The sequence below is a fragment of the Jaculus jaculus genome, chromosome 1 (genome assembly GCF_020740685.1).
Source record: "Jaculus jaculus isolate mJacJac1 chromosome 1, mJacJac1.mat.Y.cur, whole genome shotgun sequence".
Classification (NCBI taxonomy): domain Eukaryota; kingdom Metazoa; phylum Chordata; class Mammalia; order Rodentia; family Dipodidae; genus Jaculus; species Jaculus jaculus.
Genome location: NC_059102.1, coordinates 29,670,001 through 29,691,495, shown reverse-complemented (window position 1 = coordinate 29,691,495; position 21,495 = coordinate 29,670,001). Strand labels below are relative to the sequence as shown.

The 21,495-nt window shown below is 43.4% G+C and overlaps 1 protein-coding gene across 1 annotated transcript in view; it reads left to right on the top strand.

Moving 5' to 3' along the window:
- Positions 1–21,495, top strand: part of Sorcs3 (sortilin related VPS10 domain containing receptor 3) — a 642,016-nt gene that overhangs the window by 264,950 nt on the left and 355,571 nt on the right. Inside the window, exon 3 of the mRNA XM_004659366.2 lies at positions 18,675–18,774. Within this exon, the coding sequence (XP_004659423.2) occupies positions 18,675–18,774 (100 nt within the window). The remainder of the gene's footprint in view (positions 1–18,674; positions 18,775–21,495) is intronic.

The window sequence follows — 21,495 nt, the reverse complement described above, 5'->3', positions numbered from 1 at the left end:
GCTTTCAACAGAGAGTAAAGCCTGGAGTTTGAGGTATGCAGGGGCCCGCTTAAGCTCCCTTTGGAGCGTGATAGTATTTCTGGGCTTCTGAATTCTTGGGCCTTTCAACCACAGTTTTCACAAGACCAAATTCTTGTGTGTTTTCTTCTCAGTCTTCAGGCTCTGATGTTAGTGAGTGCAGGACAGATTTCTTTTTTTTTCCTCAAGGCATTTCCTCATCTGCCACAGGGCCATTGGCTCAATGTAGTCTGTGCCAGGCATGGCACTGCCCTTGCAGGCACTCAGCTGTGCCGTCTCTCAGATTCCTGCACATGCATCTTCCCCTCTTTTCTCTTTACCCATGAGCAGTGAACAGATAGCATTTCCCTCTTTCATCTCTCAGAACCTACTCAGGGCCACGTGAGTTATTCTCCCTCTGGGAAGACATTCCTCCTTAGACCATTATACATACTACCAACAGATCAATCCTCCCTTTGCGCATCTGGCTTTATGTGGGTACTGGGGAACTGAACCTGGGCCATTTGGCTTTGTAAGCAATGGCCTTTAACCACTCTCCAGCAGGTGAGACTCTCCAAATAGGTGCTGTTTTCCACCTTATTCAGGAAGTGCTTAGAGTCCTCTTTTCTTGTAAGATAAGTACAAGCTCATTTGCAGATATTCTGCTTATCTAAGTTTACTGTCCTTATACCTTTATAAAAATGTTTCATTAGGGTCTGGCCAGTTTCCTAAAGTACTTTTCTTGTTGTTTATTTTTACTTATTTGAGAGTGACAGAGAGAAAGAGGCAGATAGAGAGAAAGAATGGGCACGCCAGGGCCTCCAGCCACTGCAAACGAACTCCAGGCGCATGCGCCCCTTTGCGTATCTGGCCAACGTGGGTCCTGGGGAATCGAGCCTCAAACTGGTGTCCTTAGGCTTCACAGGCAGGCACTTAACCTCTAAGCCATCTCTCCAGCCCCCTAAAGTATTTTTTGAGAGATTTTCATTTTTCGAGTTCCAAGCATTTGGACACATACATATTCCTTTGGCCTCTCAATACTTAAAAACGTGCCTTATTCCATGAAGTTGTCTTTCCTTTTCCAACATTGTCATTGCTGTCATTGTGGTTACCACTACTACCACCCTCATCGTGTTAATAATGACCACTAAATTTCAATATGCCATGTGCCTGGTGTGCTGAGATAAATATTTTCTTATGCATTTCCTCACTGACTTCTCAAATGGCCCTGTGAGGTATTTTCATTTAAGATAGTCTTCCTGTTTTGTACACAACACTAAAAGTATCTTCCCTCCTATAATACAGCTAATGAGGGGTGGAGTCAGGTCCTCAAACCTCTGATTTTGAAGCTTATATACACTTAGCCTCTCCACTAGACTGCATTTGTTCTAGTTGTTCCCAACTCAGTTATCACATATTAATTTATATTCCTCTTGCCAAAACATAGTGGTTGAGTTTTTGACACATGTCAGGATGTAGGCACTAGGGACTTAGCAGGGCTCTTAACAACACCAAATTTTGTCCAATCATATCCTTGGTCCTGTTTCCTAATTACCATCCCTTATCTCCAACCCTCTTCTGAATCTCGAGTTTCTCTAGAGAAGGACTATCTTAAACATTTACCCATGAATATGCCATTGTGCCCACCATTTCTTGGGTCCAGGTTTGCAGTTTTAAAGGATGTGCGTTAGTCTTTGGATGTCTGGTTTTGATCATGTTGTGCTATTTGGTGATTTAGTGAGGGGTGATTGTGTCTCTTCAATACCATATGATCCTTTGTTATTTTTCCCATTGGTACCTAGATTAGGTAAACCATAGGCTGGTTGACTTTGAGTAGCCATTTAACCATGAATTTATTCCAATTTATTCCAGAGACATTATCCTGGCTTTTGAATTGTTTGGAGGACCTCAGCAGGTTTCAAAGGTGACAGCTCTGCATTCTTGGAGCATGGTTAGCATTTCAGAAGCATCCAGAAACCCTTTGGAGATGAGAAGCACAGAATGATGGGATGGAAGGGGGCCCTTCGAGGTCATTGACTCCAGCCCACTTATCTTACAGACAGGAGAGAGTAAGCAAACTGCGAACTGTTGTTTTTAGTTGGAAACAAGGAAGGACTGTAACAAGACTCTGAAAACCCATTAGACCAGAACGTACAGAGCTTGCTGAGTGCTTACGTTTGAGCTGCTGGATTCAGATCACACTACTTCCAGCCATGGTGCTTGTTAACAGACTGAGAAATGCTGTGTTTCTGATCAGGGCTTTGGCTCTGCTCAGAACCTTGACTCACCCAATTGAGCACCAGGGATGGCATATCTCAGGACAGTTTCTGAGTGCCAGTGACTCTGGGAGTCCATAGACTTGAGGCGCATCTTTGCCTAAGAGGAGGGGGCCTTCAAGGACTGGATCTCAGAGCCAACACACCTGGGCAGGCTGTAGCTTAGCGTGGCATTGAGTATTTGTTTTTTTTTTTTTTTTTTTTAATAGTACAACATAGAGATGTTAACTGATTTATTATAAAGTCTGAATGATTACTTACAACATTTTGGCTAAAAACAAAGTTAACAGATGCCTTCACAAACGGTGGAAGAGTGGGCAAAATACTTATTATTCCAACTTATACAATAGACCTTACCTAATTTGAGTAGTAAACATGCTGCATTTCACATGCTTGTAGATATTAATGTAATTTTACAACATTTTACAATGATTTTTAATTTCCATCACAATTTCTTTTAAGGGACATGCTGGAAAATACATTTCCTATTCTGAGATCCTGTTACTATATGGATTCCTCAATAGTGGCTGTCCTCTTTGTGGTTATACTTTTGGCCTGGATTTCTACGGCATCTATGTTCCAAAGACCCCAGATCCAGGTGTCTGGAATAAAATGTTTTCTGCAGACTACTCACAGTATAGGAGGTTCCTGTCTTCATTGCACTAAGTCTTTCTGGTTTTTCAGAGGAGAAGTAGAAATGGAGATTGGTGAGAAGATATCCAGAGAAAGGAAGGAATGAATGCTTATCAACGAGCTAAGCTGGTTAGTGCATTGTATTTTGTATAGATATTTTTATTATATATGTATATATAAATGGAGAGAGAGAGAGAGACAGTAAGAGAGGGAGAGAGAGAATTGTCCCACCAGGGCCTCAGCCACTGCAACTGAGCTCCAGACACTTGTGCCACCTAGTGGGTATGTGTGACCTTACACTTGCCTCACCTTTGTGCATCTGGCTAACATGGGATCTGGAGAGTAGAACATGTGTCCTTAGGCTTCACAGGCAAGAGCCTTAAGTGCTAAGCCATCTCTCCAGCCCTATTTTGTATATATCCTCTTAAGGCATGCTCTTAACAACCCTGCCCGATGGTAATTGTTATGGCTGTGTTGGAGACAGTGAAACTGAGGCTACCAAAATTAGGCAGTTTCTCTGGTGTTATGCTGCTAGAAAGTGTGAAAATCCTAACTTTCAACTAAATACTTTTCTGTATAAAATACCCACAAACCTTTAATACCTCCCAATGGCATATGTCCTTAAAGATTCCCTACTCCTGAGCGGATGACTGCATGATGCCCCCTCCTGTAGCACCGAAAAGCAGCTGCTTGGCTGCTATTGCTGACACAGATATCCAGGCATCAGCGTAGAGCCTCGGGTAATCTCGGTTCAGGATTGCCACTTGGTTTTGTCACTTAATCTTTCTGAGTGTCGATTTCCTAATTTTTTTTTTTTTGTGTGACAGAGATGAAATACCTATGTCAGAGGCTCCCTTAAGAATTAAACTGAACATTTTAAGAGGAAGGGTTGGATATAAAGTACCATGTGAATGTTAGTTTCTCAAAAGCCACCATGAGTTATGGTGATATCTTCCTAGAAATTAATTATGGAGCCCGAGTGTGCACCATAGTCTCCATTCCTGACCTCAAGTAGCTCATGACTGTGGTGGGACAAGTGACTGTGGACATCAGAAGACATAAATCCAGTTGTGCTGCAGAGATAGAAAAGCTGGAATAAATCAGAGCAAGCAAAGGTCACTGGAAGGCACAGAACCTGAGAAGGCTTTATGCAAGTGGCTGGCATTGAACTGTAAAAGTGCTGGTGAGGAAGGGTGTGTGAAGTGAGGGAAAGTTTGCAGATACTCCATAGACCTTAATTTAAAAAAGAAAGAAAATTGGTTTAAGTAGTTCTTATCTCAGGTCTTAGAGCCTGTTTGGCATATAGTTCTCACATAATGGTCAAAGGAACCTTGGGGGAGTCTCCGTGATCATTTTCAGGAGTTTAATGGAGATAAAACTATTTCCTAATAACAATACATTATTGCTGTTTTTATTCTCAGTTTCTCATTAGTGTCCAGTGGAGTTTTCTAGAAGTTGTGTGACAGGTGTTGTCATAGAGGATGGAATACAGAGGAAGATATGAGGACGTAGTCTCTAATTAATCCAGATATTAAAGATTCTGAACATATGTGAACGCACACACACACACACACACACACTAACAGTAATGCCCATTTTTTTAATAAATTATATTTCTTTTGGAAATTACAAGGTTTTTATAGACCAAATCATTTTAATGTTTAAGAAGCTTATTGTTATTTTAAAATAAATTCAGAAATGTACATTTTCTCAGATGCAATTTATAATATTGCACATACTATTAGACTATAATACTACATGTGAATTAAGACTCTTTTTAGAGTTGTTATAGTCCTAAGCCATAGAAGTATTACACATGCTTTCTGATGAGAAGATGTGATGAAGGTCTCAGACTTTTTTATAATGCCCTGGCACCAACCCGTGAGCCCTTTGGCATCTGTGCCTAAGAACTTCCAAATGATAAAATCCAGTGCTGGCCAGGGGACAGTTACACTGTGTACTTTCCTAGTGGAAGTGTAGCCTGACGAGAGTATTTCTGCAGAGTAGTTGGTAACAAGGAACTTAATGATAAATTTTACCCTTTGAACTTGTAATTGCCTTCATATAAATCTAATGCATGGAAAAAAAAACAAAGACATATATAAAGATTTATATTCAACAATGTACATCATATTTATTTAATGTAGTGATTGTGCCAGAAACTGGCCAACTGGTCAAAGAAGATAGTTACATACAAATTATGATGCATTCAAACACTGGAGTGTTGTAGGCTTTTAAATAGATCGTTCTGAAGATATTAAGCACGGTGGGGGGATACTCACAATGTTACGTTAAGAATAGCAAACAAGGCCCAGTCTCTTCAAAGAATGATCTCAAACTTTGCAAACACACACAAAAAGAGGGAAAAAGTACACTGAAACATTGTTTGAGTTCTTAAGAAGATAGTGTGGATATCTATATTGCACATTGTTCTTTTATACACTTAAATATATTTCTATTGTAAAATATCAGAACTCTTATTTTTTTAAATAGCCTATAGTATGCTATGCCTTTTATCTCAGACTGTGAGAACCTTCTGTTGAACCACCTCCTATCCTCTGGTACAGATGAGGACAGCCTCTCATCTTAGAGGGGAGCTTTTTTTTTTCTGGGTGGTGTAAGCATTGTTCTAGGATTTGAAAATAAGCTCTCTTTCTAGCTAATTGCCTTTTCTTTCTTAGCCCTGCAAAGGAAAGCCTTAACAAACACATTGTTGCCCTGGCTCTGCTATTTGTCAAGAGCACCTGGAGTATAGAATTTAGGGTCCAGCAGCTATTGTTTGTTTCAGCGAGCTTGTGTAAGTGGCTTGGTGCATGCAGCAAAGCAGTCACTCAATCATTCTTTTAAAGGAGGAGATAGAAAGTATGTCAGGTTTGAAGCCTGTCAGGACACAGGCTGAAGAGAAGGATATCAGCCTCTCTGAAAGGGCCGTTACCATTCACTGCCTGCTGTCTAAGCATTTCTGCTTCTCCCCTCCTGGCTGGGGAGATATCAGGTGTTAGACTTGGTCTTTTCTTCCTGGATGACCTGTCAAGTCCTGACAGAGCTTGTGGGATGGAGGAACATCTTTGTGGCTCTTTGTTTCTGACAGTGGAGCATCCCACAAACATCAGGGAATCTGGCTGAGCATGGTGACTTTTCCAGTTCCTGGAATACAATTCGTCAGTTCCAGTATTGACCCTGATGGCTTCATTGAGCAGGTGAAAACAGATATCCAAGGTAGTTCCTTGACTTCACAGGACTTACTGTGGCTGCAGAAAGAACCCTCATGTACAAAACATTAAACAATAGCATAAAATGAGAGCACAAAAGAAGAGATGATGTCACTAGAGAGCAGACACGGTGCTTCTGGAGTGACGCAGCCTGAGAGGTCAGAAACCAGAGGCAGTGGGGGACCAGGTTTAACAGAGGAGAAACACAAATGGACTCTTTTCTTCTCCGTGGCTGACTCCTCTGGGCCTGTAGTCTACACTCACTGATGATGTAATTAATGAAAGCTTTGAGTGCCTTCCATTTGAAAGCCATGGCGCTCACCCCTGAGAGGGAAATCACTGAACAGTGAGCAGGACGCAGAGTTGTTGAGACTCCCCACCACCTACCACCCCTCCTTTATGTGGGTACGTATTTGCCTTGAAGGTTTCTGGCTGTGCATGCACTGATGTCACAGCACACCCATCCCTCGGCCCCAACCATCAGGCTAATGGCAAGCATCTCTTCCCCAAACTGAGATGCCTTGCTAAAACTGTTGGAGCCTTCTAGAGCAAGCCTCATTACTTTTGTCCCCAGGAAAATTTGGTGGAAAAAAAAAAAAAAGCCAACTCCATTTCCCTACACTTTAATTTGTAAGTGTTGGCCACTTGCTGGAGGCGATCTTTGATGGTGTGGAACACTCACTTCATCTTCCCCTGTGCCTTTTGGAAGATGGTTGTTGAGATGGTTGGAATGATCTGGCAGGAGCCTGTTCAGTGGTGAGTATGCATCTATGACACAGCTGCTGCTTGCCCAGAAATGGATGGGACAGCCTTTTCTTCAGTGATGGGTGGTTTAATTGTGGGGTCTCCCAGCCACTGACAGTAAACTAATTTCCTAGATATTAGGACTATTTAAGCTCCACAAAAGTTCTAGGAAGCACTATTTATATTCTCAATGAACAGCTAAGAAACATGAGCTTTATGTAATTAGCCCAAGGTTCTGCAGGCTGGATTTGAAACCAAATCTGCTTGGCTGAGATGAATCCTCTTATGATTATGTGGGTCTGCATTTTGAATACAAATACTCATCCATAATAGGATTCCCGTGCAGATGTGTTGATTTTCCGATCTGCATTGTGACTGCTCAGTACCAGTCATTTCATTGTTAAGACTTAACTATATGAGTGATGTGTAGCCATACTTTTGGTTTAAAATATGTCAACATTATAAATAAGCAAGTCCAAATAGCCACTCAATGCCAATGTAGTTCTCTACCTAGAAGTAGCGACTTTTAGCAATTATTTCTGTAGATTGCTTCTGGACTTTATATGTAACTTTATATGTATTTTTGTGTATGTATAGTGACTATTTAATGGACATGTAATGTTTTGTTGAATCTGTATATGCTGTGTTCAATATACTATTAATACTACTGTTAATTATTCAGAAAGTCGATTATTTATTTAGGTGTGTGTGCGGCATACATGCATGTGTGTATATGTGTTTGTGTGCACAGGTGTGTGCAGATACGCGTGCACATGCATGTGCATGGGTGTGGAAGCCATAGGTAAACATCATGCATCTTCCTCAATTGTTCTTCACCATGTTTTTTTGCAACAAGGTCTCACTGAGCCTGGAGCTCACTGATTCTTCTAGACTGGCTAGTCAGCAAGCCCTGGCCAGGGATCCTCTTGTCTCTACTTCCAGCTCTGGGATTACAGACATAATACCTGGCTTTAGGCCTGGTTGTTGGGGATCTGAACTCAGGTCTTTATGTTTTGATGTCTTAGCCATTTCCTATCCACCAAGGAGGCCATAAAAATGAGGATCACTGGAGAGGAAGTCTGTTGACAGCTCTATAGGTATGGTTCTTGTTGTGTAAGCACAAGGGCCAGAATTCAGCTCTCTGGTACTTACATAAAATGCTGAAGATAGCACGATTGTGGCACATATGTTTAATCCCATTACTGTGGGCAGAGACAGAGAAAATCCCCGGGGCAATAGCTTTTCTAGCCAAACAAGAGAGTGCTAGGCTCGTCTAGAGACCCTGTCTTAAAGGGTACGGAGGCTAGTGACTGAGAAAGATACCCAACATTGACTTCTGGCCTCTACATTGAGAAGCATACAAATGCAGGTTGGAGAGATGGCTTAGTGCTTAAGGTGCTTGCCTGCAAAGCCTAAGGACCCAGGTTCAATTCCCCAGTACCCATGTAAGCAAGCCACATAAGCTATGTACATGGTGGCATTCATCTGCAGTGGCTGGAGGACCTGTTATACCTTTCTCTCTTTATCTGCCTCTCTCTCTCATTAAAATAAATAAATAAATAAATAAATAAATAAATAAATAAATAAATGCACACAAGTACATGAGTTCCTATACATACACGTGCCATTAAACATATGAGCCTACATACATCCACACACACCATATATACATGTGAACACACATATGTACATGCAAGTTACATATGCAAAACCAGGATTATGTCTTAGAGGCTTTCCCAGGTCAATAGTCATTATGTTTACTGTATTTTTTTTTTCCCTGAGGAAAGCACAACACACTGCCACCTTTTTATGACAGGGAGTGAGAGCTAGAGCGAGAGTGGGAATTGGCATGTCTGGGCCTCCAGCCACTGTACTCAATCTCCAGACAGGTGTGCCACCTTGGGTGCATGTGAAACCTTGGGTGCTTGCATCAGTTTTGTGTCTGGCTTAAGTGGGACCTGCAGAGTAGAACATGGATTCTCAGTCTTCACAGGCAAGTGCCTTAACTGCTAAGCCACCTCTCCAGCCCTGTTTACTGTATTGTTTTAAGAGATTCTATAGTTTCTCTCTCTCTCTCTCTCTCTCTCTCTCTCTCTCTCTCTCTCTAATATACTATATTTTACTTAATCTTCCCCCTGAGCTCAGCCATTCTGTTATGGTCACACAAACAAACTGTAGTGAATCATTGGATGTTTTCTCTTCTTTGAACAGCGTGTGTGTGTTTCTTTCCCTCTGCAGGACATCTTCCTTTTCTTAACCTAACTATATGGTGCAAGTAGGTCTCTTGATTCAAAAGCTGGGCTCTTTTGGTATTTTGAATCCTAAATAAAACATCTAAGCTACGTTCCTGTTTGAACTGAGGTTGGTCAGCAAGAGCGGTTGGGCTCTTGCAAGGTTCTGAATGCCGGTTCCATTTCACACGGTCTCACACAGCCCACCTTATATACTGTAAGCTGAGATGTGTACTGCCATAGTCTTATTCTTGGGTTTATGTCTTATTTGATCTATATCATGAATTCTGCATCATTCCAGTCCCTAGAGTCAGCTAACCTCCAATTTTCTGCATTTACTACCTTTTGATGGCTCTCATCCCAACAGCCAGGATAGGAAGAAATAGAGGTGAATCAATTATCTTGTATGTGTGTCTGTTTGCAAGATTTGATAATGCAACTGGAGAGCCATACAATGCAAAGAGGTCCCTGGGAGCTGCACACACTTCTGGACTTGGCATCAGAGTGCCTGTGGTTTGGCTGAAGCAGAGGGCGGTACCAATAACCACTTGGAAAATCAAGTTCTTTCAATTGCTTGCTTTTGGCTTGAAGTCTGGAATTCATTATCTGGCTAGTTATTTGTGGTCAGGCTGGGCTTCTGCCATTACAAAGATACAGTTGGCTGTGGCTTTGGGCAATAGCCCTTGGATAAAGAGGGAATAGGCCAGAGGCAAGTCTCGATGGTTTTCCATCACAAAGACTCTGGGCAGCTATTGGTGTGGAATTGTGTAGTGGTCACTCTTGACCTTGACCTTGTAGTGAGCTGCAGTTCACACAGAGGCAGTCCATAATTGCCTCTGGGATTTTTTTGTCTCCACGGATCTCAGTGAAATTTACTCAGGATTGGCAAGTGGATGCTTTGCCAAGTCTGGCACTTTGCAGCATGATTATTTCTGTTGACTCCCAGAGAGATGAGCTATATTGTACTTTTATGGTGACAGTTGGAAGTAGTGATCAGTGACCCTCAAATGATTTATTGGACATCTTTGCAACCAACCTCCTGTTGAGTATAAGACATGTAAAACACGTAAAGAAAACAAAATGGTTGCCTTAAGAGTAGCAGAGTCTGGGGTATTCATGGAAATGATGGCCACAGGCATTCCTAATGACGGCACAAGGCCTTTGTGAGATGCTAGGCTGGTTGACTTCTCCTCTCCACTGGCTCTGCACAGCCCTTTGGTCTGACCTCCAGCTCAGAGAGGCACAGAGGTCTTTTTGACCAAGTGTTTTCTCTTTTCTTGCTTCCTCTATTTAGAACCATCTCTGCATTTTCATTTTTTTTCTGGGGGGAGGTCTTTTAGTAATTACTGAAAAGTGAAAAAGTACATATGCATATTCAGAAAACAAAGAAGAAGCATTTAGATACTGCTGCTATAAATGCAGAGGAGGCTGTGGACTGGGCTGGGTCATGGGAAGTTGTACAGAACACTCAGGATGAGTTGGGAGGCGTAAAAAGGTTAGGATAACTACTGGTCAATCAAGTCCACTAGATAAGCAATTTGCCATGCCCACCGCTGCAGCACACATAAATAAACACACCACCCCAAGCCACGCTTGCAAATAAGACCAAGACATCATTTGTCTGTAAGTATCCCAATTGCCCACGATGGGGAAGGATTCCATCTACTGAGCTGACCCCTGCAGAGGTGCACATCTTAGCAAACCATTGTGTTGCCAAGAGAAGCCTGGACCTTGTTAAGTAGTTCTTTTATATCTTTTATTCTCTCAAGGGAAACCATGAATACCAACCCCCATAAGCAAGAAGAGTAGTACTTAGGAAGTGGGCTTTTAGAGAGAGAACCAAGGCTGAATGGGTTTTGTAAAAACCACTGGTTGTAGACAATGAAAAGGTAGCTGGCCCTCTTCATGTCTATTTTCCTTCCAACTAGTTGCATCTAAAAAAAAACAAAACAAAACAAAACAAAACCAGGGGTTGACTTATGTTCCGCTCCCGAACATGTAAAGTTTGTACAAAAATATCTTCTATGAAAATGATTTGTAATCTGTATACATTACCTGGGAGATGTCTTGAGATGTAAAATCCCATCCTTTGGGTTGTGGGATTTTTTTGTTTTGTTTTGTTTTCTCCAAATAAATCTGATATTTAAAAAAAAACAAAAACAAAAAACGTTAGTATAGTCGCCAGCGTGAGAGAGAGGGAAGCAAGAGGTACAGAGGACAGGCTGCTAAGCTCTCGAGTTTCAGAGATGGCAGCTGCTTGACAGATGTGGCAGCTAGGCGGGGTGGGGGGTGGTGAGTGAGCGTCACTGACCCTGGAAGCAACTGTTGGAGGTTGTCTTGGAGGCAAAACCAGGGTGTGGAGCCTGACTGGAGTAGGCAGAAGTAGGGACTGGCTGACGCTGATGTCGCCTCAAGTAATGGCTTGCCCAACCACACACTTCCTTCTTTTACAAATATAGCCTTGCAGTAACAAAGACTATTTGGCTTCTTCTGAGCTGCAAGGGCAAGTTTGTATGCACAGCCCCTTGATTTAGCTTGAGGGTACGTCCCCACTAACCCATCTTAAGTTGAAAAAATCATAAGTCAAAGATGCACTTAATCTATGACAAGGAGACACTGATACATATTTTATAGACATGGTAATATACAACACTAGCAAAACCAATAGCCCAGAATTTGTCTTTTTCTCCTCATGAGCTCTTGTCACCTGGGAGCTATAGTTTTTGGTGCTGACCAGTTTCTTGAGTCACCATCATATATCACTGTCCCCAGGAAAAATTCAGAATTCAAAGTTCCAAATGAATGCACATCACTTTTATGGTAACATAAAGCAGAAACTTGTAAGTTGAACTTTAAAAACATGTATTTATTTATTTATTCTTGAGAGAGAGGAACAGGGAGAAAAAGAGAATGGGGGGTGGAGGAGAGAGAAAGGGTGCACCAGGGCTTCTAGCCACTTCAATCGAACTCCAGACACATGTGCCATCATGTATACCTGGCTTTCTGTGGTACTGGGGAAATGAACTTGGGTCCTTAGGCTTTGCTGGCAAGTGCCTTAACTGGTAAACCATCTCTCCAGCTTAAGTTAAGCTTTTAGAAATTAGGGGTCATTGTAGAAGTAGGTTCAAAAAAACTAAAATCATTGCTATCTGGCCCTTTTACCAGAACAAACAAAAAAAAAAGATTTATGAAACTGAGCTGAAACTACTCAGATATAGCACACAGTAGTTGAGATGATAGATATGTATCAGGAAACATGCAAAGAAAGCAAAAATCATGAATAGAAGCTGTCTCCACTGTGGCCATTTTCTAATTTTAGATTCCATCATACAGAAGGGAGTCATTGACAGGTAGAGGAGTGACCTGTAAGAGACACCAGGTATAGAGAATGATGCCTTAGCTTGACAGAGCTCAGAGGAGACGGGCAGATTTCTGATCTTTCCCTGGGCTAGTGATATATTACAGATACTCTCTCAAGAGGCTGGACAGTAGCAGGAAGTTGTAAGTCATATTTAGCAAGAGATCATGATAGGAAAAGACAAAAAAATCAGAGGAAGAAAGACGCCTTAGTTTTGCAGAGCTGAGGGATAAAGGGAGAGCAGGACAGCTGAGAGCTTAGGTGTAAGGAGGGAGAAGTGAGGATGAGTTAATAAAACCAGAGTGCCCACCTCAATGCAGGGCATCTGGTGACCTCCTGAGAATTGGTAAGGACCCTTCCAGAGCCTGTGCACCTTGTGAAGAAGCATGGAGTTCTGAATAGGGATGTTGGACTACACGAATGCCCCCTCCCAGAAACTCAAGAGAAGTGTGTGAGTCTGTGGGGTGGATAAAAAGTATATCATGTTCAGCCTTAAGTCTTGATATTGCCAGTGGGGCCAAGGCACTGGGGAACAACCAGGTGCATGGCAATTCAGGCTGGAATGGGTCTTCAGAATGTTCTAGATCCAGGAGGGGGCCTTCTGAGCACCTGCCAGGATGAGACAGAAGCTGTGTGACTGGTTGAAGGCCTCAAAATTAAGCTTCAGCAATCTAGAAGCTCCTTGTACCTTGTACCTCTGGGCAATTGAAGATGGAGGGCTCCTGGTCTGCCAGGCAACTCTGGGCATCTGCAGAGCAGTGTGGGTGATTGGCTCCATGACATGAAGGGCACTTCCTGAGCATGCAGAGGGGCCAGGAAGCAGTGTGTCCTTGGATTATAGTCTTGGGGAAAATGTCAGTGACTAGGAAGGTAGAAGTTATAGTATGAAGTAATGATTCCCCATGAAGATGTCTCTCCAGACATACTTCCTCACATATGAATAAAAAGTCACATGTAGCAATGTTCATTTCATCATTGATTGGTATAGTAGATCTGATTTTTTTTATTTGTGTTTTGAAGTTTTTTTTTAAATTTTTTTTGTTCTTTTTTATTTATTTATTTGAGAGTGACAGAGAGAGAGAGAGAGAGAATGGACGCGCCAGGGCCTCCAGCCACTGCAAACGAACTCCAGACACGTGCGCCCCCTTGTGCATCTGGCTAACGTGGGTCCTGGGGAATCAAGCCTTGAACCGGGGTCCTCAGGCTTCACAGGCAAGCGCTTAACCGCTAAGCCATCTCTCTAGCCCTGTTTTGAAGTTTTAAAGTAGAGTCTTGCTATGCAGACAGGCTAACCTTGACTCAGGAAGGTCCTTCTTCAAGCTCCTGAGATACCAAGTGAACATACCACTGTATGCCTCTCTGCAATAGCAGACATTTTTATGAGACACAGAGAGTTTCATGTGTCCTAGGCTGACTTGGAACTTGCTGTGTAGCCAAGTATGACTCTGAACCTCTGATCCTGTCCCTACCTCCTCAGTATTGAGATTGTAGGTTGGCATCACCATGCCTAGTTTATGTGGCATTATGGGTTGAAACCAGGGCTTCTTGAATGCTAGGCAAGAACTCTACCAACTGAGCTATATTTCCATCTCAGTAACAGAAGATATATTTTTTTTAAAAAAAAAAAAGGAAACCAGGAATATTTCTAAGTGGTTGAATAGATAAATAGGCAGTGGCTTATTTATAAACTGAAATGTTATACAGCAGTTAAAATGAATGAATTACAGCTGGGTATGTCTGCAGGCATATATCTCAAAAACTCAAGTGTTGGACAGAGTAAGCAAACTGCCCCCTCCCTATACCCACCCTGTGTGATAAAATTTATAAAAATTTAAAAATACTCAAAATTCTATGTTGTTTTTGAACATAATTATTAGTATTGTTTGCCATATGATTTTCAACTCATTGTGCTGGAAAAAAAAGTTAATACAGGCACACAGAAGGAATGAAAGGCAAAGATGTACACTCATGTAGAATAATACACAGACCACCCCCAGCCCCTTAGTATTAAAACATATCCCGAGTCTCCCAAGCTTAAGCAGAGAAGAGAGAGTGCTGTGGCGGTGCTCAACACCCCATTAGAATCTGAAATGCCTAGGTAGGTTTTCAGTGCACGTGTGTCATGGTTCCAGAGTTCTGCACTTCAGTCTTATCAAGCTAGTGTTCAGATCGCAAAGACCGAATTCACAATGGTATGTGTGATAAGCCTATTGCCTCTTAAGTGACACCCTTGCTCTTCCCAAAAGATGTCTGGAGTTCCAAAATAGGAGGTTTGCTTTCTTGTCTGCACAAGTTCTGTAGGCACAGCTGTTCTGCCCACAAGACCGAGTCCTCTTTGCCATCCGTCCCTCTCCCTGGGCCAAGTGGACCCATAGAACACTGTGGTCCAGGCGATATGTCATGTCCATGATGGAAAGGGCAGAGTGAAGGGCACTTTTGATTCCACAGGCCTGTGGAATCCTTGAGGTGCCTTCAGTGACTGGATCTTGCTTCTGTTGGCCTAAATGAGCAGAAACTGCCAGAGGCTTGGAGGAAGCTGAGAAGCAGAGAGCTGCCTTGGCTGGGAAGTCCCTGCTCTCAGCAGCCAATTCTGGAAAAGAGAAAAGTCAGTGTGAATCCGCTTGCAGCTTGCTGAAAGAGGGACTGTGTGCGGTGCTAAGCATGCGTGCTTTGATGAGGGCTACTTGGATTCTGGAAGGGAGTTTATTGTGACATCAGTCATGCAGGGAGCCCTGAGAATTTGGTTCTTACAAGATGTTTGCTATAGATAGGATGAGGTAAGTCACTGGCTGGAAAATAGCTTAGTATTATGTTGGTGAGATAATAAAATCTGAGGTCCAGAGGAGTCTTATGGTTTGAGTTAAACCTGTCTTGTTACTGGCAGAGTGGGCCTTTGGAAGTAGTGCTTTCTTTACCCAGTTGGGGTCAGTGCCTCTGAGCTATGTTTCAACAAGGTGTCAACCTTGAACATGTTTGTAATGGCCCAAGTTTGTCATGAATCCTGGCGAGTCCATTTATATTGAATTCCCCCAATTTCAATATCTCCCACTGTCCCCCATGGTATCTGATTATGCTGGCCTATATTCAGTAAGAATTCTGTTGTGTCCAGTTAGCAAGGAGATATCCTGTCCTCTCAGTAATTTTCATTCCATGATCCTCACCCTTCTTTGTGGGTATCGGTTTCCCTTGGCCATGTTGTATTTGCAGCCAGGCAAAGTCTCCCTTCCCTAATGTAAACTCTACCATGATAGTCCTTCAGTGGTTCTCGGTAAAGTTAGCCTCACTGTTTTGAACAAATGTCACAAGATTTTTTTCCCCCCAATTCTGCAGGCTTAGAGAAGTGGCTTGCTCAGGGCAATGCTAAGTCCCTTTTTAAAAATGTTTCCAAAGTCTGGGTTCCCAGCCTTCAAGTCCAGGGCCTGTTCCCCCAAACTGTGATGCTTTTATGCTGCAAAGAATATAGAAACATGGAACAATTAGCTCCATAAAATGTCTCATTATGATTAATAAAAATATATCTCACAGCCTCTTGACTTCATGGCTTGTCTCCTTCGCTGCATGGTTACTGGGTTAGCATATTTGCTCAGGGTGATGTGCTGATGGGGCATGTAACCTTGATTCTAATGTGAGTGAATGACAGACCCTCCCTGGCACCATATGCTTCTGGCCCTCTCCAGTCCATGATCCTTGTGCCAGCATCGAAAGCATCAAGTGTGATTTCTCAGCATGGCTGCATGTCGTGACTGCTTGACCTTAGCAGTTACTTAAAACTTGTGAGCGTCGGGAGCACAGCCTCGTTCAGTCACTCTCACAAATAAATACAAAGCAAAATAATGCAAAACCCAGTTTATTCAGCACTTGCTTTGTAGCATGCCTGTCATGAGGCAATGAGGCTATTATAGGAAGTGTTTCTTCCCTATAGAGAGATAAAGGCCAGGAGGAAGCCTCGGAATAAAGAGAATGTAACTGGAACAATAGGATATGTGCTAAAATAGGAATATGTTACAAAGATGGCATGAGGACACAGAGGAATTATAATTGATTTCCCTGTGGGAAAGTTATAAGAGGGATGATACTTGATTTGGACATTGAAAGTTGGAGAGAAAAGGAAATAGGTAGGTTATTGTTTCAACGAGGCTCAAAAGGAATGTTGTAGTGGAGGGGCAGTGAAAATGCAGGACACATTTAGGAGGTTCTGAGAGGCAGAGAAGCAAGTTGATAGTGTGCAGGTAGAGAGCCATTGCTACCAAGGGGTGAGGCAGAGAGATATGGGTGTGTGAAATAGAATCTGTCAGCAGCATGGAGGCTGTGCATGTGCGGGGCGGGGCTGGGGGAGAACAAGGCACACTCCAGGTGGGGTACTGGTGCAGAAGTTTTGATACATGAGCCATGCATTGGCATGCAGACGGAAAGGACACTTGGGACCTAAGTTATTTGGAAGACAGAATCATTAAGACTTGGAGACTGAGCTGGTTTTAAGAGATAAAGGCAAAGAAAGATTGGGAACGATTCCCAGAGCTCTGTGCCTGCGGTAGACAGGAGATGGAGCACAGGAAGCCAGCTTTTTCAGGAGGCTGATTATCAAAGTTAGCATAACTGATGTCCATGAGGAGCCAATACCCTAGGGACAGATTTGAAATACTGACATTTGTTTATTTAGTAAGCATGTTGGGTGTGATAATGCATAAGGCTGTGTTTTGTACCTTCTATGGAAAGGAGAAATGAACAAACACCTATCTTAGTTATTTGTTTTTAACATTTCACTCCCTTGTATCCTCTTAGGTTTTCCATTTGTTAAATTTCATATCCTCGCAAATGTCCTGTGGGGCTCTTTTCTCAGGTAACAAACTTGAGGCTCTAGCATGCTATGTATCTTGCCCATGACATTCAACCAAAGCTGAAGATCAGGAAAAAAAAAACAGATTTTGCCACATCCAGAGCTGAAGTTTTTTGAATCTTATCCTGGTGATATGCGAAGTTCCTTGATCTCAAAGCGCTTACCTTGTGGTTAGGAAAGAGACCGCAAGTGAAATACTCCTGAGTTAGAAAAGAGGCCTGTGTGCGTAGAGATTCTTGAAAGAGGACTGAGGAAGCCTCGTGCGGAGCACCCTTGAAGGCCATTATTGCACAGGCTTCGCCCATAAATTGTGCGGGCAGTGCTGGACTAGATTACAGTTTGAGGACGGATGAAGGGCCCAGAGAAAAGGCAGGGCACCAAGATGGCAAAGGGAAGGCACAGAGCCAGAGTCTGGAGCTGAGATCGAGGCAGGACGCCTCGCACTCACAGTGTAGGCTAATGACAGAAAAATTCAACTTGCAAAGATGGCATCAGGAACAGAAGAACAGAAGGTGTAAACCTGGCAATAGTGCTGCTGTGAAGAGTAACAAAGATACGGAATGGGAGCCGGGTGGACAGTATGGCCAGGAGGCTGTCTGCTTGGATCCTGCTGTCTGCGCCTGTCCTCTGTTGGTTTTCATCATGGAAGGGCAGGATAGCAAGGAAGGAGCTGATGGGTTGGCCTGTCTTTATTCCCTGAGCATTCACCTGTGGCTTCAGTATTAGGAAGGTCTGCTGAAAAAAAGTAATGCTCAAAGAGGAACAGGTAGCCAGAAGGTCAAATTGAATGAGGAACCACTGGGGACAGTTCAAGGTCATTGGCTTTTGGGCCTGGGTCACACCATTGGCCCTATGTAAAGTGACAGACACTCACGTGCTCACTGTAGCCGACAAGTTCTTGGGCACTTCCTGGGCCTCCTTGCTTCAGGCTCAGTGAGGAGGTGTGAAGTTGGTTGCAGCCCAGTGTTTCAGAAACAGTCTGGCATCTCCCTGTGTAGTCTCCACACATAGCTCCAGTACCAAGGGCTTCTTGACAAGGAACCTGCACCCTGCCCAGAGTCACGCACAGAACTATGGTGTGAGCTCCATGAGAGGCAGACAGCTTCCATCAGCTCCTTGCACACACCATACAACTTCACAAAAAAAAAAAAATGTAGGTCTCTGAGAAAGGCCAGGAGCATAGGGGAGCCAGCTTAGAAACAAGATGATGCATTAGTCTAATTGCTCTTCTAAAACTAATGGGGCTTTTATCTCTGGAGAACACTTTTGAGCTCTCATGTGATTTGGGAACAAAGATGTAAGTGCAGGGAGAGCTTGGCTCCCCTTTAAACATGATCCCCCATTTATAAAACAATCTCTCTCTTTTCTCTCTTTCTTTTACTGTAGGTCAACAGATTATGGCACTACCTATGAAAAGCTGAATGATAAAGTGGGTTTGAAGACAGTCCTCAGTTACCTCTATGTCAATCCCACCAACAAAAGGAAGGTAAGAAGGAGGGTCAGCAGGTCCTGTGCTGCCCTGTTGCTGGGTAGCAGTGTGGCTCGGGAACACGAGTTATGAAAAAACATGGACTTACTTGTAGAGTGCCTGGGAACTTCACACAGTTTTCAGTTCTCACCACTGCCTCGACAGTAATGATAAGAACAGCGATAATGCCGGTGAAGTGACGTAGCTGTGTAAATGGTTCCTGTGCGCCACGACAGTACTGACTACCTCAGGTCTCATTTCTGTCACTGTGAACCTGTGGCGTAGAAACAATCTTTGCCTCCATTTCATAGAGAAAGACACATGCTGGTGGAGAGATGGCTTAGCAGTTAAGGCACTGTCATGCAGAGCAAAAAGACCCTGGTTCAATTCCCCAGGACCCATGTAAGCCAGAGATGGTCAGCACACGGTGGCCTGCATGGTGGAGTTTGCGGCAGCTGGCTGGAGGCCCTGGCATACTCATGCTCTGTGTCTCCCTTTCTGTCTTTGAAATAAATAAATAAAATATTTTAAAAAGTACTTGAAGGGCTGAAGAGATGGTATAGCAGTTAAGGCTCTTGCCTACAAAGCCTAACAACTTATGTTTGACTGTCCAGATCCCACGTAAGCCAGACACACAAGGTGACACAAGTGCGCACGTTTGCACATGCACACAAGGTAGCACAAGCATCTGGAATTCGATGTCAGTGGCCGAGGCCCTGGTGTGCTTTCTTCTCTCTCTCTCTCTCTCTCTCTCTCTCTCTCTCTCTCTCTCATTCTCTCTCTCTCTCTAAAATTAAAAAAAAGAAAAAAAAAACTTTTAAGAGAAAGACACAAGCCAGAGAGGTTTTTCAACACTAATTAGAAGCAGGCAGTGGTTATTAGTATAAAGAAGCTGGCAGATGTCTACTGGTGTTTGGAGTTGAGTCTCCAGCTTTCCTCTTGCTGGTCTGGTTGTAGACAGTCCCTTATTCATGGTCACAGGGTATCCTTTTCCATCAAGGGACAGAGAGCCAGGCAGCCCTTGGGTTTTTCCACATGCTCCTGAGCTGCTCCAGGTGCAGGCTGCAGGGCTGGGCTGCTGGCCCCTCCATCTCACTGTTTTCCTCTTCTGTAGAGTCCAGAATGGAATCATGGGAGGTCAGGCCTTGGTCATGGAGATAAGGGACGATGAGACCTGGATTCCATGGAACAGTGGGAAGCTTCAGAAAATAAATGCTGTGCAGTGTACTGGATTTGGGGAGATGTGATCTTTCCCCAGTAGCAAAGCTCTCCCGTTTAGAGACAGAGAGTAGACTTGAACCACATGGACATATCAAAGGTCATTTTTGTAGTTCTAAAAGACTATACATTTTTGAGCCTTTAAGTTTTCCTCATGCAATTCCATTTGCATTCTCTGGCGATTTACAAAGTCCTTCTCCATCCGGGTCTGCTCAGGAGTTAGCCCCTGCTCGTTGGGCATGTGTACCTAGTCTAGTCTGTCTTTCTAACGTGGTGGTGTCAGCGGTGGCTGAGAATGATGGCCTCTGCTGCCCAGCCTGGAGCAGCATTGCCTCAAACCCTTAGTCACCTACTGGAGAGTCTTATTCCTTCTCTGGCCCCCCTCTCAATGCCTCTGAAATGGGAAGAAGCAGACTTGCTGATCTGGGTTTGGTTTTGTGATGGAAATCCCAGAGGTCTAGCTAATTGCCAGGTTCCTTGGGTCTTCATACTGTATCCTCGGCCAAGTGCCAAGGCCTCGATTATCAGAAGGGCTACGTAGGTGCCTATTATTGGGTGTAGGTAAGTGATATCTGTTTTCTATGTCCCAAAGCATTGCCATGGTCAAATATTTTAGGATTGTAATTTTAATTATTGAATATCACACCTGGAGAAGGATCATAATTTCCATCTGTCTAAGAGGTTATTCATGGTATTTGAATGGCAAGCCTTTCACAAATGAGATTAATGTTCTAGAAACATGCCACAAAATGTTTTAGTTGAGGGTTTTTTTTGAGCATCCCTCATCCCTCCAGAGCATCATTCCTTTATAACAGTCCCAGTTTACAGATGGGAAAGCAACAGCTGAAGAAGCCCATGTGGCCAGGCAGAAACAGGAGAGACGGTCTGACCCAGGGAGTCAGCGCAGATTCACTTGCATCTGCCTGTCCTCTGCTCCTTTTCTTCCTACACAACCCCAGCCCCGGGGCTCAAGATTACTTTATGACCTGGCACTTCAGCATGGCGCCACGCCCATGAGGAGCGCATGGTGAGAGTTAACTGAAGGAGCCAGTGGTGGTTTATGTCAGCTCTGCTTCCATCCTGTTTCCTTCCTGGAGCAGGAAGCTGAGGCCCGCAGAGGCTAATTCCAACCAGCGCCACTCATCTAGTTAGTGGTAGTTGGTCGTCACTCCCAGGTTATTCCATGGGTGATGTGGGCCCAAATGGAATCGCAGAGAGTGCCTGGAAGAGCTAGCTGAAAGTGGACGTTGGACACATAAGGTATGCCCCAGCCTCACAGATCTCTGAGCTCCTCTGGACCAAAATGGTTTTCAGCCATCTTTAAAAGAACTTTTCTCAGCAGTGTGTGAAGGCTCACACCTATTCGCATCTGTTTTGCTCACCATCTGTCATGCGTGTTGACTGTTGGAAACTATCACACCGATGTCACTTTTTGTAATTTTCTGGCTTCCGCATTCCTGACTATGAACTTCCCGTAATTGCAGCTTAGAGTTCTTAAAAGCGATGGGATGAAGGGCAGGA